Source organism: Coregonus lavaretus (genome assembly GCF_964263955.1).
Source record: "Coregonus lavaretus genome assembly, chromosome: 7".
NCBI classification, from domain to species: Eukaryota; Metazoa; Chordata; class Actinopteri; order Salmoniformes; family Salmonidae; genus Coregonus; species Coregonus lavaretus.
In genome coordinates, this window is record NC_139994.1 from 63,624,887 (window position 1) to 63,642,386 (window position 17,500).

A 17,500-nucleotide genomic window follows, 5' to 3' on the forward strand; every position below is an offset into this window, starting at 1 on the left:
TGCTGTCGCTGTATTAACCTGCTGTCGCTGTATTAACCTGCTGTCGCTGTATTAGCATGCTGTCACTGTATTAACCTGCTGTCGCTGTATTAGCATGCTGTCACTGTATTAACATGCTGTCAATGTATTAACATGCTGTCGCTGTATTAACCTGCTGTCACTGTATTAACCTGCTGTCAACGTATTAACATGCTGTCACTGTGTTAACCTGCTGTCAACGTATTAACATGCTGTCTCTGTGCTCTGCTGTGTGTTACCTCAAGCCAATAAAAAATCAATAAGCGACGGCAAAGCCAGGAGCTCAGGCAGCCAGTCAATCAAAACATTGCAACATGGAGCGCTAATGTGATCATCCCTATAAATATGGAGTTTATACAGCGCCTGGGCCTTCAGACTATAAACAAATAAAATGTACTTAAATGTAATTATACAATAGTAATGATCCAACATAATTTGTCCTGTTACTGTATACTATCCTGTTCACATGTTACTGTAATCCTATCCTGTTCATATGTTACTGTAATACTATCCTGTTCACATGTTACTGTAATCCTATCCTGTTCACATGTTACTGTAATACTATCCTGTTCACATGTTACTGTAATCCTATCCTTTTCACATGTTACTGTAATACTATCCTGTTCACATGTTACTGTAATACTATCCTGTTCACATGTTACTGTAATACTATCCTGTTCACGTTACTGTAATACTATCCTGTTCACGTTACTGTAATACTATCCTGTTCACATGTTACTGTAATACTATCCTGTGCACATGTTACTGTAATACTATCCTGTTCACATGTTACTGTAATACTATCCTGTTCACATGTTACTGTAATACTATCCTGTCACATTACTGTAATACTATCCAGTTCACATGTTACTGTAATCCTATCCTGTTCACATGTTACTGTAATACTATCCTGTTCACATGTTACTGTAATCCTATCCTGTTCACATGTTACTGTAATACTATCCTGTTCACATGTTACTGTATACTATCCTGTTCACATGTTACTGAAATACTATCCTATTCACAAGTTACTGTAATACTATCCTGTTCACATTACTGTAATACTATCCTGTTCACATGTTACTGTAATCCTATCCTGTTCACGTTACTGTAATAATATCCTGTTCACATGTTACTGTAATCCTATCCTGTTCACATTACTGTAATACTATCCTGTTCACATTACTGTAATACTATCCTGTTCACATGTTACTGTAATAATATCCTGTTCACATGTTACTGTAATACTATCCTGTTCATGTTACTGTAATCCTATCCTGTTCACATGTTACTGTAATACTATCCTGTTCACGTTACTGTAATACTATCCTGTTCACATGTTACTGTATACTATCCTGTTCACCTGTTACTGTAATACTATCCTGTTCACATTACTGTAGTTCAGTGAAGATGAGCTGAGCATGTTTGGCGAGACTGCTTTCTACTGTAACTACAAAATAGACTGCTATAGCAATTGTCAGACATGAATTGTACGATTATATATCATTCTTAGTCAAGAAAAGATGAGCTTTGCGTGTTTGGTGATCATTCTTTCCACTGGAACTTTAAATAGACCGCTGTATGGAAGTACTGGAGGTGACGTTTCAACATTCTGTGAGAGTATTGTGACTACATCCAGCGGCACTGTAAGACACATGGGGAGATGGATGTCACTGTCGCACGCCGACTCAAACAAACCTTTCTTTCCCTCACACCTCGGGGGTGTAACTGGCCTTTCAAAAAAAAAATTGACTCCAACAACAAACTCCAAAGAGGAGTGTGTTGCCTATTGCAGAGGGTGTCCAGTTCCTGCAAGAACAGGTACTGTTGAACTAGTTCCTGTCTCTCCTTAGCAAGAACAGGTACTGTTGAACTAGTTCCTGTCTCTCTCCTTAGCAAGAACAGGTACTGTTGAACTAGTTCCTGTCTCTCCTTAGCAAGAACAGGTACTGTTGAACTAGTTCCTGTCTCTCTCCTTAGCAAGAACAGGTACTGTTGAACTAGTTCCTGTCTCTCTCCTTAGCAAGAACAGGTACTGTTGAACTAGTTCCTGTCTCTCTCCTTAGCAAGAACAGGTACTGTTGAACTAGTTCCTGTCTCTCTCCTTAGCAAGAACAGGTACTGTTGAACTAGTTCCTGTCTCTCTCCTTAGCAAGAACAGGTACTGTTGAACTAGTTCCTGTCTCTCTCCTTAGCAAGAACAGGTACTGTTGAACTAGTTCCTGTCTCTCTCCTTAGCAAGAACAGGTACTGTTGAACTAGTTCCTCTCTCTCTCCTTAGCAAGAACAGGTACTGTTGAACTAGTTTCTGTGTCGCTCCTTAGCAAGAACACGTACTGTTGAACTAGTTCCTGTCTCTCTCCTTAGCAAGAACAGGTACTGTTGAACTAGTTCCTGTCTCTCTCCTTAGCAAGAACAGGTACTGTTGAACTAGTTTCTGTCTCGCTCCTTAGCAAGAACAGGTACTGTTGAACTAGTTCCTGTCTCTCTCCTTAGCAAGAACAGGGACTGTTGAACTAGTTCCTGTCTCTCTCCTTAGCAAGAACAGGTACTGTTGAACTAGTTCCTGTCTCTCTCCTTAGCAAGAACAGGTACTGTTGAACTAGTTCCTCTCTCACTCCTTAGCAAGAACAGGTACTGTTGAACTAGTTCCTCTCTCACTCCTTAGCAAGAACAGGTACTGTTGAACTAGTTTCTGTGTCGCTCCTTAGCAAGAACAGGTAATGTTGAACTAGTTCCTGTCTCTCTCCTTAGCAAGAACAGGTACTGTTGAACTAGTTTCTGTCTCTCTCCTTAGCAAGAACAGGTACTGTTGAACTAGTTCCTGTCTCTCTCCTTAGCAAGAACAGGTACTGTTGAACTAGTTCCTGTCTCTCTCCTTAGCAAGAACAGGTACTGTTGAACTAGTTTATGTGTCTCTCCTTAGCAAGAACAGGTACTGTTGAACTAGTTTCAACAAAGCTGAGTAGGACATTTAATGCAATGGTAAAGCCTTTGGGCCCTTTTAGGAATTTTGAGTGAACACACAAACACGCCCACGCTTTGACTGTGGAAAGACTTCCTATCCTCCCCCTTCATGTGCTGACTGGAGGTGTGATTCAGTCCCACTGAACCCTCCACGGCTTGGTCCCACTAAACCCTCCACGGCTTGGTCCTACTAAACCCTCCACAGCTTGGTCCCACTAAACACTCCACAAACCCTCCACGGCTTGGTCCTACTAAACCCTCCACAGCTTGGTCCCACTAAACACTCCACAAACCCTCCACGGCTTGGTCCTACTAAACCCTCCACAGCTTGGTCCCATTAAACACTCCACAAACCCTCCACGGCTTGGTCCCACTAAACCCTCCACGGCTTGGTCCCACTAAACCCTCCACGGCTTGGTCCCACTAAACCCTCCACGGCTTGGTCCCACTAAATACTCCACGGCTTGGTCCCACTAAACCCTCCACGGCTTGGTCCCACTAAATACTCCACGGCTTGGTCCCACTAAACCCTCCACTGCTTGGTCCCACTAAACCCTCCACGGCTTGGTCTTACTAAACACTCCACGGCTTGGTCTTACTAATCACTCCACGGCTTGGTCCTACTAAACCCTCCACGGCTTGGTCCTACTAAACCCTCTACGGCTTGGTCCCACTAAACCCTCCACGGCTTGGTCTTACTAAACACTCCACGGCTTGGTCTTACTAATCACTCCACGGCTTGGTCCCACTAAACCCTCCACGGCTTGGTCCTACTAAACCCTCCACGGCTTGGTCCTACTAAACCCTCCATGGCTTGGTCTTACTAAACCCTCCACGGCTTGGTCCCACTAAACCCTCCACGGCTTGGTCCCACTAAACCCTCCACGGCTTGGTCTTACTAAACCCTCCACGGCTTGGTCCCACTAAACCCTCCACGGCTTGGTCCCACTAAACCCTCCACGGCTTGGTCCCACTAAACCCTCCACGGCTTGGTCCCACTAAACCCTCCACGGCTTGGTCTTACTAAACCCTCCACGGCTTGGTCTTACTAATCACTCCACGGCTTGGTCTTACTAAACCCTCCACGGCTTGGTCCCACTAAACCCTCCACGGCTTGGTCCTACTAAACCCTCCACGGCTTGGTCTTACTAAACCCTCCATGGCTTGGTCTTACTAAACCCTCCACGGCTTGGTCCCACTAAACCCTCCACGGCTTGGTCCCACTAAACCCTCCACGGCTTGGTCCCACTAAACCCTCCACGGCTTGGTCTTACTAAACCCTCCACGGCTTGGTCCTACTAAACCCTCCACGGCTTGGTCTTACTAAACCCTCCACGGCTTGGTCCCACTAAACCCTCCACGGCTTGGTCTTACTAAACCCTCCACGGCTTGGTCCCACTAAACCCTCCACGGCTTGGTCTTACTAAACCCTCCACGGCTTGGTCCCACTAAACCCTCCACGGCTTGGTCTTACTAAACCCTCCACGGCTTGGTCCCACTAAACCCTCCACGGCTTGGTCCCACTAAACCCTCCACGGCTTGGTCTTACTAAACCCTCCACGGCTTGGTCCCACTGAACCCTCCACGGCTTGGTCCCACTAAACCCTCCACGGCTTGGTCCCACTAAACCCTCCACGGCTTGGTCTTACTAAACCCTCCACGGCTTGGTCCCACTAAACCCTCCACGGCTTGGTCTTACTAAACCCTCCACGGCTTGGTCCCACTGAACCCTCCACGGCTTGGTCCCACTAAACCCTCCACGGCTTGGTCCCACTAAACCCTCCACGGCTTGGTCTTACTAAACCCTCCACGGCTTGGTCTTACTAAACCCTCCACGGCTTGGTCCCACTAAACCCTCCACGGCTTGGTCTTACTAAACACTCCACGGCTTGGTCTTACTAAACCCTCCACGGCTTGCCCAGTGCAGCTCCTTTCTGGAAATTGAAATTAAATGGATGGTATTGACACACCCAGTGTATGTATGAGTAAAGGAAGTCTTTCGTTTGGACTTTAATGATAGCTAATCTCAACGGGTAATTAATGTCACCATGCAGTAAAGTTCTCTCTGTACCTTTTTCTAGTGTCGCATTTAGCCTCGTTGCTTCTAGAGAACATTCCGAAAGCTTTTGTATGGAAATGTTGTGCTATAAACTTTTCCCCAGCTGCCAATGCATTAGTGGCAATCTGCAATATCTGAAGTAGTGTAGCTCTTGACATTTTCTATGTGATTGGCAGTTGCCTGCGTCGAGTTTTATGCTGACATTAAATTGGGCATCTGTTGCACAATTTGCATCCCCAGTTGTACATGAGGAATGCATATGTACGTACAATGACAACGTCTCCCTCCCAAGAGGTGGGCATGACAAACCTTATGGTTCATTAAAATGGATAACATCGTTGACGTGGACAAACTCAGTTTTGTTTTCATGTCAATTCAATGGGATGGATACGTTAAAGTGGCAGGTGGGTTTGTAGGTGGATCAAGAAGCAAATTGAGTAATGCGGGTCAATATCGTCGAAGTTCAGCGCCATAGCACGATAACGTTTAAAAGGCAATTTTCCTGCATTCGCAGAGACTGCATTGCGGTAAACGGTGCATATGTCGGATCAATCTGAAATTATCTTTACATTTCAAGCGCATTATAGCACTGAAGTTGGACGATGAGGATTGAATGGAGGCCTAAAACATATGTTGTTTATTAAAGCTTGGTAAGTGCTTCAGGGACGCCACCATTTCTTCTGCCCCCTGCCGAACAGTAGCTTCCCTGTTTGGCAATAGATTTGATCAATTAAGTCTAGTACACAAATGACTGTGACAGTGAACCACCTCTCAGATCATGGCAGTTCCCCAGACCCTCGCTTCTAAATGTCAGAGTTCTCAGTTCGAGCGCAAACACCTTCCCTCCCACTCACTCTATCCCTAAGCACAAAACTGACAATTATCCTGCAAACTGGAGGCGAAATGCAAGACAGAGATTTTCCATCAAGCAGAGGCCTGGATGGGAGCTGAATCTCGATAAATAAGAGTAGCAGTCCCTATGGCTACATGGCCCGGGGCCATTGCCTTGCTACCGGGCAAAAGTCCCAACAGGACACTGACGAATCAGGCGCTCTGCTGGACAATCTGACAGTTGAATAACCCAACACTTAAAAAGGAGAAGGGGCCTCCAGCAGGGCCTTAATAAGGAGAAGGGGCCTCCAGCAGGGCCTTAATAGGGAGAGAAGGGGCCTCCAGCAGGGCCTTAATAGGGAGACAAGGTCTCCAGCAGGATCTTAATAAGGAGAAGGGGCCTCCAGCAGGGCCTTAATAGGGAGAAGATGCCTCCAGCAGGGCCTTAAAAGGGAGAAGATGCCTCCAGCAGGGCCTTAAAAGGGAGAAGATGCCTCCAGCCGGGCCTTAATAACAAGAGGCCTCCTGCAGGTCCTTAATAGGGAGAAGAGGCCTCCAGCAGGGCCTTAAAAGGGAGAAAAGTCCTTCAGCAGGGCATTAATAACAAGAGGCCTCCAGCAGGGCCTTAATAGGGAGAAGACACCTCCAGCAGGGCATTAATAGAGAGAAGATGCCTCCAACAGGGCCTTAATAGGGAGAAAATGCCTCCAGCAGGTTCTTAATAGAGAGAAGAGACCTCCATCAGGGCCTTAATAGGGAGAAGATGCCTCCAGTAAAGCATTAATAGGGAGAAGATGCCTCCAACAGGGCATTAATAGTGAGAAGAGGCCTCCATCAGGGTCTTAAAAGGGAGAAGAGGCCTCCAACAGGGCATTAATAGGGAGAAGAGGCCTCCAACAGGGCATTAATAGGGAGAAGAGGCCTCCAACAGGGCATTAATAGGGAGAAGAGACCTCCAGCAGGGCATTAATAGTGAGAAGAGGCCTCCATCAGGGCATTAATAGTGAGAAGAGGCCTCCATCAGGGTCTTAAAAGGGAGAAGAGGCCTCCAACAGGGCATTAATAGGGAGAAGAGGCCTCCAGCAGGGCATTAATAGAGAGAAGAGGCCTCCAGCAGGGCATTAATAGGGAGAAGAGACCTCCAGCAGGGCATTAATAGTGAGAAGAGGCCTCCATCAGGGTCTTAAAAGGGAGAAGAGGCCTCCAACAGGGCATTAATAGGGAGAAGAGGTCTCCAACAGGGCATTAATAGGGAGAAGAGGCCTCCAGCAGGTCATTAATAGGGAGAAGAGACCTCCAGCAGGGCATTAATAGGGAGAAGAGGCCTCCAACAGGGCATTAATAGGGAGAAGAGGCCTCCAACAGGGCATTAATAGGGAGAAGATGCCTCCAGCAGGGCATTAATAGGGAGAAGATGCCTCCAACAGGGCCTTAATAGGGAGAAGAGGCCTCCAGCAGGGTCTTAATAAGGAGAAGATGCCTCCAGCAGAGCATTAATAGGGAGAAGAGGCCTCCAGCAGGGTCTTAAAAGGGAGAAGAGGCCTCCAGCAGGGCATTAATAGAGAGAAGAGGCCTCCAGCAGGGCATTAATAGGGAGAAGAGACCTCCAGCAGGGCATTAATAGTGAGAAGAGGCCTCCATCAGGGTCTTAAAAGGGAGAAGAGGCCTCCAACAGGGCATTAATAGGGAGAAGAGGCCTCCAACAGGGCATTAATAGGGAGAAGAGGCCTCCAGCAGGGCATTAATAGGGAGAAGAGACCTCCAGCAGGGCATTAATAGGGAGAAGAGGCCTCCAACAGGGCATTAATAGGGAGAAGAGGCCTCCAACAGGGCATTAATAGGGAGAAGATGCCTCCAGCAGGGCATTAATAGGGAGAAGATGCCTCCAACAGGGCCTTAATAGGGAGAAGAGGCCTCCAGCAGGGTCTTAATAAGGAGAAGATGCCTCCAGCAGAGCATTAATAGGGAGAAGAGGCCTCCAGCAGGGTCTTAAAAGGGAGAAGAGGCCTCCAGCAGGGCATTAATAGGGAGAAGAGGCCTCCAGCAGGGTCTTAATAGGGAGAAGAGGCCTCCAGCAGGGCCTTAATAGAGAGAAGAGACCTCCAGCAGGGCATTAATAGGGAGAAGATGCCTCCAGCAGGGCATTAATAGGGAGAAGATGCCTCCAGCAGGGCATTAATAGAGAGAAGAGGCCTCCAGCAGGGCCTTAATAGGGAGAAGAGGCCTCCAGCAGGGCATAAATAGGGAGAATAGGCTTCCAACAAGGCATTAATAGGGAGAAGAGGCCTCCAGCAGGGCATTAATAGAGAGAAGAGGCCTCCAGCAGAGCATTAATAGAGAGAAGAGGCCTCCAGCAGGGCATTAATAGGGAGAAGAGGCCTCCATCAGGGCCTTAATAGGGAGAAGAGGCCTCCAGCAGGGTCTTAAAATGGAGAAGATGCCTCCAGCAGGGCATTAATAGGGAGAAGAGGCCTCCAGCAGGGCCTTAATAGGGAGAAGAGGCCTCCAGCAGGGCATTAATAGGGAGAAGATGCCTCCAGCAGGGCATTAATAGGGAGAAGAGACCTCCAGCAGGGCATTAATATCAATTTTCAATCAATTTTATTTTATATAGCCCTTCTTACATCAGCTAATATCTCGAAGTGCTGTACAGAAACCCAGCCTAAAACCCCAAACAGCTAGTAATGCAGGTGTAGAAGTGACCTCAGGGAGAAGAGACCTCCAGCAGGGCATTAATAGGGAGAAGAGACCTCCAGCAGGGCATTAATAGGGAGAAGATGCCTCCAGTAGGGCATTAATAGGGAGAAGAGACCTCCAGCAGGGCATTAATAGGGAGAAGAGGCCTCCAGCAGGGCATTAATAGGGAGAAGAGACCTCCAAATGGGCCTTAATAGGGAGAAGAGACCTCCAGCAGGGCATTAATAGGGAGAAGAGGCCTCCAGCAGGGCATTAATAGGGAGAAGAGACCTCCAAATGGGCCTTAATAGAGAGAAGAGGCCTCCAGCAGGGCATTAATAGGGAGAAGAGACCTCCAAATGGGCCTTAATAGGGAGAAGAGACCTCCAGCAGGGCATTAATAGGGAGAAGATGCCTCCAGCAGGGCATTAATAGGGAGAAGAGGCCTCCAGCAGGGCCTTAATAGAGAGAAGAGGCCTCCAGCAGAGCATTAATAGAGAGAAGAGGCCTCCAGCAGGGCATTAATAGGGAGAAGAGACCTCCAAATGGGCCTTAATAGGGAGAAGAGGCCTCCAGCAGGGCATTAATAGGGAGAAGAGGCCTCCAGCAGAGCATTAATAGAGAGAAGAGGCCTCCAGCAGGGTCTTAATAGGGAGAAGATGCCTCCAGCAGGGCATTAATAGAGAGAAGAGGCCTCCAACAGGGCATTAATAGGGAGAAGATGCCTCCAGCAGGGCATTAATAGGGAGAAGATGCCTCCAGCAGGGCATTAATAGAGAGAAGAGGCCTCCAGCAGGGCCTTAATAGGGAGAAGAGGCCTCCAGCAGGGCATAAATAGGGAGAATAGGCTTCCAACAGGGCATTAATAGGGAGAAGAGGCCTCCAGCAGGGCATTAATAGAGAGAAGAGGCCTCCAGCAGAGCATTAATAGAGAGAAGAGGCCTCCAGCAGGGCATTAATAGGGAGAAGAGGCCTCCATCAGGGCCTTAATAGGGAGAAGAGGCCTCCAGCAGGGTCTTAAAATGGAGAAGATGCCTCCAGCAGGGCATTAATAGGGAGAAGAGGCCTCCAGCAGGGCCTTAATAGGGAGAAGAGGCCTCCAGCAGGGCATTAATAGGGAGAAGATGCCTCCAGCAGGGCATTAATAGGGAGAAGAGACCTCCAGCAGGGCATTAATAGGGAGAAGAGACCTCCAGCAGGGCATTAATAGGGAGAAGAGACCTCCAGCAGGGCATTAATAGGGAGAAGATGCCTCCAGCAGGGCATTAATAGGGAGAAGAGACCTCCAGCAGGGCATTAATAGGGAGAAGAGGCCTCCAGCAGGGCATTAATAGGGAGAAGAGGCCTCCAGCAGGGCATTAATAGAGAGAAGAGGCCTCCAGCAGAGCATTAATAGAGAGAAGAGGCCTCCAGCAGGGCATTAATAGGGAGAAGAGGCCTCCATCAGGGCCTTAATAGGGAGAAGAGGCCTCCAGCAGGGTCTTAAAATGGAGAAGATGCCTCCAGCAGGGCATTAATAGGGAGAAGAGGCCTCCAGCAGGGCCTTAATAGGGAGAAGAGGCCTCCAGCAGGGCATTAATAGGGAGAAGATGCCTCCAGCAGGGCATTAATAGGGAGAAGAGACCTCCAGCAGGGCATTAATAGGGAGAAGAGACCTCCAGCAGGGCATTAATAGGGAGAAGAGACCTCCAGCAGGGCATTAATAGGGAGAAGATGCCTCCAGCAGGGCATTAATAGGGAGAAGAGACCTCCAGAAGGGCATTAATAGGGAGAAGAGGCCTCCAGCAGGGCATTAATAGAGAGAAGAGGCCTCCAGCAGAGCATTAATAGAGAGAAGAGGCCTCCAGCAGGGCATTAATAGGGAGAAGAGGCCTCCATCAGGGCCTTAATAGGGAGAAGAGGCCTCCAACAGGGTCTTAAAATGGAGAAGATGCCTCCAGCAGGGCATTAATAGGGAGAAGAGGCCTCCAGCAGGGCCTTAATAGGGAGAAGAGGCCTCCAGCAGGGCATTAATAGGGAGAAGATGCCTCCAGCAGGGCATTAATAGGGAGAAGAGACCTCCAGCAGGGCATTAATAGGGAGAAGAGACCTCCAGCAGGGCATTAATAGGGAGAAGAGACCTCCAGCAGGGCATTAATAGGGAGAAGATGCCTCCAGCAGGGCATTAATAGGGAGAAGAGACCTCCAGCAGGGCATTAATAGGGAGAAGAGGCCTCCAGCAGGGCATTAATAGGGAGAAGAGACCTCCAAATGGGCCTTAATAGGGAGAAGAGACCTCCAGCAGGGCATTAATAGGGAGAAGAGGCCTCCAGCAGGGCATTAATAGGGAGAAGAGACCTCCAAATGGGCCTTAATAGAGAGAAGAGGCCTCCAGCAGGGCATTAATAGGGAGAAGAGACCTCCAGCAGGGCATTAATAGGGAGAAGAGGCCTCCAGCAGGGCCTTAATAGAGAGAAGAGGCCTCCAGCAGAGCATTAATAGAGAGAAGAGGCCTCCAGCAGGGCATTAATAGGGAGAAGAGGCCTCCAGCAGAGCATTAATAGAGAGAAGAGGCCTCCAGCAGGGTCTTAATAGGGAGAAGATGCCTCCAGCAGGGCATTAATAGAGAGAAGAGGCCTCCAACAGGGCATTAAAAGGGAGAAGAGGCCTCCATCTGGGCCTTAGTAGGGAGAAGAGGCCTCCAGCAGAGCATTAATAGAGAGAAGAGGCCTCCAACAGGGCATTAATAGGGAGAAGAGACCTCCAGCAGGGCATTAATAGGGAGAAGAGACCTCCAGCAGGGCATTAATAGGGAGAAGAGGCCTCCAACAGGGCATTAATAGGGAGAAGAGGCCTCCATCAGGGTCTTAAAAGGGAGAAGAGGCCTCCAGCAGGGCATTAATAGGGAGAAGAGGCCTCCAGCAGGGTCTTAAAAGGTAGAAGAGGCCTCCAGCAGGGTCTACAACTACTGTATATACTAATTTGACTGGACTAGCTATTATATGTTATGTTGTGTTGTTATATGTTGTGTTGTTACATACTACCGGTTAAATGTTTTAGAACACCTACTCTTTCAAGTGTTTTTCTTTATTTGTGCTATTTTCTACATTGTAGAATAATAGTGAAGACATCAAAACTATGAAATAACACATATGGAATCATGTAGTAACTATAAAAGTGTTAAACAAATCAAAATATATTTTAGATTCTTCAAATAGCCACCCTTTGCCTTGATGACAGCTTTGCACACTCTTGGCATTCTCTCAACCAGCTTCATGAGGTAGTCACCTGGAATGCATTTCAATTAACAGGTGTGCCTTCTTAAAAGTTAATTTGTGGAATTTCTTTCCTTCTTAATGCGTTTGAGCCAATCAGTTGTGTTGTGACAAGGTAGGGGGGGTATACAGAAGATAGCCCTATTTGGTAAAAGACCAAGTCCATATTATGGCAAGAACAGCTCAAATAAGCAAAGAGAAATGACAGTCCATCATTACATGAAGGTCAGTCAATAGTCGCAAAACCCATCAAGCGCTATGATGAAACTGGCTCTCATGAGGACCGCCACAGGAATGGAAGACCCAGAGTTCCCTATGCTGCAGAGGATAAGTTCATTAGAGTTACCAGCCTCACAAATTGCAGCCCAAATAAATGCTTCACAAAGTTCAAGTAACAGACACATCTCAACATCAACTGTTCAGAGGACACTGTGTGAATCAGGCCTTCATGGTCGAATTGCTGCAAAGAAACCACTACTAAAGGACACCAATGAGAAGAAGAGACTTGCTTGGGCCAAGAAACACGAGCATTGGACATTAGACGGGTGGAAATGTGTCCTTTGGTCTGGAGTGCAAATTGGAGATTTTTGGTTCCATCCACTGTGTCTTTGTGAGACATGGGTGAATGGATGATCTCCGCATGTGTAGTTCCCACCGTAAAGCATGGAGGAGGAGGTGTTATGGTGTGGGGGTGCTTTGCTGGTGACACTGTCTGTGATTTATTTAGAATTCAAGGCACACTTAAACAGCAAGGCTACCACAGCATTCTGCAGCGATACGCCATCCGATCTGGTTTGGGCTTAGTGGGACTATAATTTGTTTTTCAACAGGACAATGACCCATCACACCTCCAGGCTGTGTAAGGGCTATTTTACCAAGCAGGAGAGTGATGGAGTGCTGCATCAGATGACCTGTCCTCCACAACCCCCCAACCTCAAACAAATTGAGATGGTTTGGGATGAGTCGGACTGCAAAGTGAAGGAAAAGCAGCCAACAAGTGCTCAGCATATGTGGGAACTCCTTCAAGACTGTTGGAAAAGCATTCCAGGTGAAGCTGGTTGAGAGAATGCCAAGAGTGTGCAAAGCTGTCATCAAGGCAAAGGGTGGCTACTTTGAAGAATCTAAAATATAAAATATATTTTGATTTGTTTAACACTTTTTTGGTTACTACATGATTCCATATGTGTTATTTCATAGTTTTGATGTCTTCACTACTATTCTACAATGTAGAAAATAGTACAAATAAAGAAAAACCCTTGAATGAGTAGGTGTTCAAAAACATTTAACCAGTAGTGTATGTTGTGTTATGTTGTGTTGTGTTATATGTTGTGTTGTGTTGGTATATGTTGTTATGTGTTGTTATATGTTGTTGTTATATGTTGTGTTGTTATGTTGTGATGTTATGTTGTTATGTTGTGTTGATATATATTGTGTTATGTGTTGTTATATGTTGTGTTGTGCTGTGTTATGTTGTGTTGTTTTTGTGCAAATATTCTTGCAAAAATACTGTTGGTAACCGATTATACTTTTTGAATAATTGAAAAAGCATTGCTGCTATCCAAAATAGTCCCTTTATTTTTCATTCAAATCAGAGTAATTTCTTTGTTACAAAGATCATAGTTTGACATAATGCAGTCATTAGATGCTGTTTGGAAACTACTGTGATTATAATTGTTTGAACAGGAATGACACAGAGAAGCTCATTCACTGTATTGCAAAGCGTAAAACCTAACAACAACACACACAGCAAGTGCAATTAAAATGTCTACATTTCTAGAACAACATTGTACATGAAAAGACTAATTCGACTCCTCGATCCAAAAACAATCCACAATACTCAACGAAACACAATGGAAATGAACAGCGTAACAGTCAGGAGTAACAAAACACACAAAAACACCATGGTAACAAGACAACGGAAGACAAAAACACCATGGTAACAAGACAACGGAAGACAAAAACATATTATAAGCTACAGCAATTATTGCGATATGTGTTCTGACACAAAGGCAGAGGACACCGGGGCCCCGAGTGGACCCGGAACAAGTCTGTCACCAGCGGCATTGGGGGGGGGCTGCGTGGCTTCATGGCTCCCTCCCTTGGTCCCTGGGGGTCAAAGTTCACTGTGTATGCCCTGCTGCCTCAGTGCCGGCTGACAGGACACGGGAGTCTGAAGCTCCATGACGTACTGGCATTTGCTGGGCTCCTTTACCGATCTCAAGGCTGTCTCTGTCCCACATATCAACATGACCTAGAAAAACAAATGAGGCGACAGAGGAAGATAGTCAGGGAGAAGAATGGAAGAGAGACATCGTCTAGGTCAAGAGCCTTGTCGTTTGCCTCTTGTGTAAAGGACTGTGTGGATGCCACAGGAGGAGCGCCGGATATGTGGCATTCCTGCTTGTGTATTTTAAGAAGCATTACGTTTGTGTCTCTACACGTTCGTTGTATGATTGTTGTTGTTGTTGTTATAGAATTAATGTTGTGATACTGTGGTAGAATAAGAGGAGGTCATGTCTAATGTTAGAATTAGACCCAACACTTAATTGTAGTTCAGAATTATTCAGACGCACACAAATTACGGTAACACTTTACCTGACACCCAGCGTCATAACACGTTATGACACGGTCATAACCATGTCATAATGTGTCATAACAGCTGACATAACTTGTCATAACCTGTCATAATATGGTCATAACACTGTCATGACCCATATATTAACACCTGTTGTGACATATATTGCGTTATTTTATGGCTGGTTGTGACACCTACATAAGAGTGTTAAAACCTACCACACAAGACAAAACATTCCATTACACCATAGCCTACTACTCGCCACAAGTGTGTTTATGTTATATTTTCTGAAATTGACCATAGTAAATGGGTGACATGACAGTACTGATGCTTTGGTTGTGACGGGGTTCATGATTAACTCAATGAGTCCCACTGTAATGCCAGCGTGATTTAGGACTTCTAACCTCTTTTAAACATTGTGTTTGAGCTACAGACTTCTGGGTTGTACCATTGGATTCGTCTATTTCTTCTGCATTAGTCTGAGTAACGGGGGCTGCGCTAGAGTGGTGTTTGAGACAAGGGCGGATCTTGAAGGGGCCCCGGGGCCGGGTATTTTTTTACAAAAACACCTGTAGAGTCCGAATGGTTTGAGCTACAAACTACTAAATGCTATCTATGAAAAGATGAGACTCTCACGAGCACTAACATGTTTTGCTCTATGACACTCACAAGCTACACAAGAGTCGTTAGAAGGTAAGGGGTTCTTCTACATAGAAGATCATAGGAAATCCCAGGACATAGTGTCTATAATACTATAATAATAATAATAAAAGATGAGACTCTCACGAACACTAACATGTTTTGCTCTATGACACTCACAAGCTACACAAGAGTCGTTAGAAGGTAAGGGGTTCTTCTACATAGAAGATCTTAGGAAATCCCAGGACATAGTGTCTATAATACTGAGTCATTAGAACGTAAAGGGTTCTTCTACATAGAAGATCTTAGGAAATCCCAGGACATAGTGTCTATAATACTGAGTCGTTAGAAGGTAAAGGGTTCTTCTACATAGTAGATCATAGGAAATCCCAGGACATAGTGTCTATAATACTGAGTCATTAGAACGTAAAGGGTTCTTCTACATAGAAGATCTTAGGAAATCCCAGGACATAGTGTCTATAATACTGAGTCGTTAGAAGGTAAAGGGTTCTTCTACATAGTAGATCATAGGAAATCCCAGGACATAGTGTCTATAATACTGAGTCATTAGAACGTAAAGGGTTCTTCTACATAGAAGAACATAGGAAATCCCAGGACATAGTGTCTATAATACTGAGTCGTTAGAACGTAAAGGGTTCTTCTACATAGAAGATCATAGGAAATCCCAGGACATAGTGTCTATAATACTGAGTCATTAGAACGTAAAGGGTTCTTCTACATAGAAGATCTTAGGAAATCCCAGGACATAGTGTCTATAATACTGAGTCGTTAGAACGTAAAGGGTTCTTCTACATAGAAGATCATAGGAAATCCAAGGACATAGTGTCTATAATACTGTAAGGAGTTCTTCTACATATAAGTTCATAGGAAATCCCAGGACATAGTGTCTATAATACTGAGTCATTAGAAGGTAAGGTGTTCTTCTACATAGTAGATCATAGGAAATCCAAGGACATAGTGTCTATAATACTGAGTCATTAGAAGGTAAAGGGTTCTTCTACATAGTAGATCATAGGAAATCCCAGGACATAGTGTCTATAATACTGTAAGGAGTTCTTCTACATAGAAGATCATAGGAAATCTCAGGACATAGTGTCTATAATACTGTAATAAGCTCACATAGTTGCTGTCACAAACTCCACACAGTTGTCACTGACTAGTTGGCTATTCATTTCCCACTGAGAAAACAATTTCTGTACTTACAGCATTCATATAAATTCATTTTTATCAGGTTTTTGTTTTGGCAGACCTTGTTTTTCTTATTGACGTGTCAATAAACCTCATGAATGCAGCTGTTTATGTCAAATTGTTTTGTGTTCTACTTGTAGCTCTGGTTGTCCTGAAAGGAAGATGGTGAAACACTTCAATGTGATAATATAAGGGCTGGACATGCAGATAAATGAAAGTCAGATAAATGAAAAGCAGAGTCTAGGGACTGATAGGGTTAACATCGTCCTTTCCAGCATGGTTCCAGAAACTAAGGTGGATGAGATGCGTAACTAGGTCGGCGTAGCCTGGCTCGGCATGGACTGGCTCAGTAGTGGGAAAATGATATTGTGCTTCTTCTGTAGTATATTGCCATTGTCAGATAAATGAAAAGGGAACAGGGGAGGCATGAAGCACATAGCTGAGTGTTCTCCAGTGGTGTACTCACTAGCTCAGTGCTACACAAACCCTTTTCACACATTCATTTCACAAAAACGTTCAGAATTGTGGTTATACTGTATATAGGCGTAAATCCACAATGTGGTGTCCAAATATATTCCAGTTAGAGACCAAATCCACGGTCCATGACTCACATAATAGCCCCCAGCCTTTTGAATCTAATGAATAACACCAAGTCCTTTCAGCGTTGGAGTGTCTTAACAGACACTCGGTCCCTTTGGCTTTAAATTAGTTTCGTATCCTGCACTGAAACAATGTCGTCCAACTGCCTGCATTACCATTCTCCCGCTAAGGGGTAGAGAAGCCTCTTTCACCGCAGTAAAAGAGCAAAGCCGGGTTCAGCATTTCAAATATAATGAGGGACGACTTCTTCTAGCGGAGACTTCATTTATGCCGTTTGCACACGGTTGGGAAAAGGGAGTCGTATCAAAGGAATTCAATTGAGGCTTTTTCAAAGGGCCTCTGGATGGTAGGAACATATATTTACAGATTATTGGAAACCATTTAAACTGTTGAAGGGGTTGGGGGACGCTGAAAAATGAGATGATTAAACATGCTACATTTTTAATTGAACAAATTCCTGCGCACACACAAAAAGAAAACGGGCCTGTGTGTCGTTCTGTGAGAGACAGTATGAAGTGACTGGAGACATGACATGAGCATAAAGCCAATGTCGACTGACAGAGGAGAGTAGGTGAAGAGTACGTCTGCTTCCCTTTGGGAAATACTGTCTTTTTGTTTCAACACTTTTTATCGGACTTCAGAAATCTGGTGGTTTCGTAAGGTGTCTTCTAC

General features: G+C 45.5%; 1 protein-coding gene across 1 annotated transcript in view; it reads right to left on the bottom strand.

Moving 5' to 3' along the window:
* Window positions 1-13,364: 13,364 nt before the first annotated feature.
* LOC311132622 (glucosidase 2 subunit beta-like) overlaps window positions 13,365-17,500 on the bottom strand; it is a 100,847-nt gene continuing 96,711 nt past the window's right edge. Inside the window, 1 exon segment of the mRNA XM_084165868.1 lies at window positions 13,365-14,056. Coding sequence (XP_084021994.1) covers window positions 13,919-14,056 — 138 coding nt within the window. The 3' untranslated portion in view covers window positions 13,365-13,918.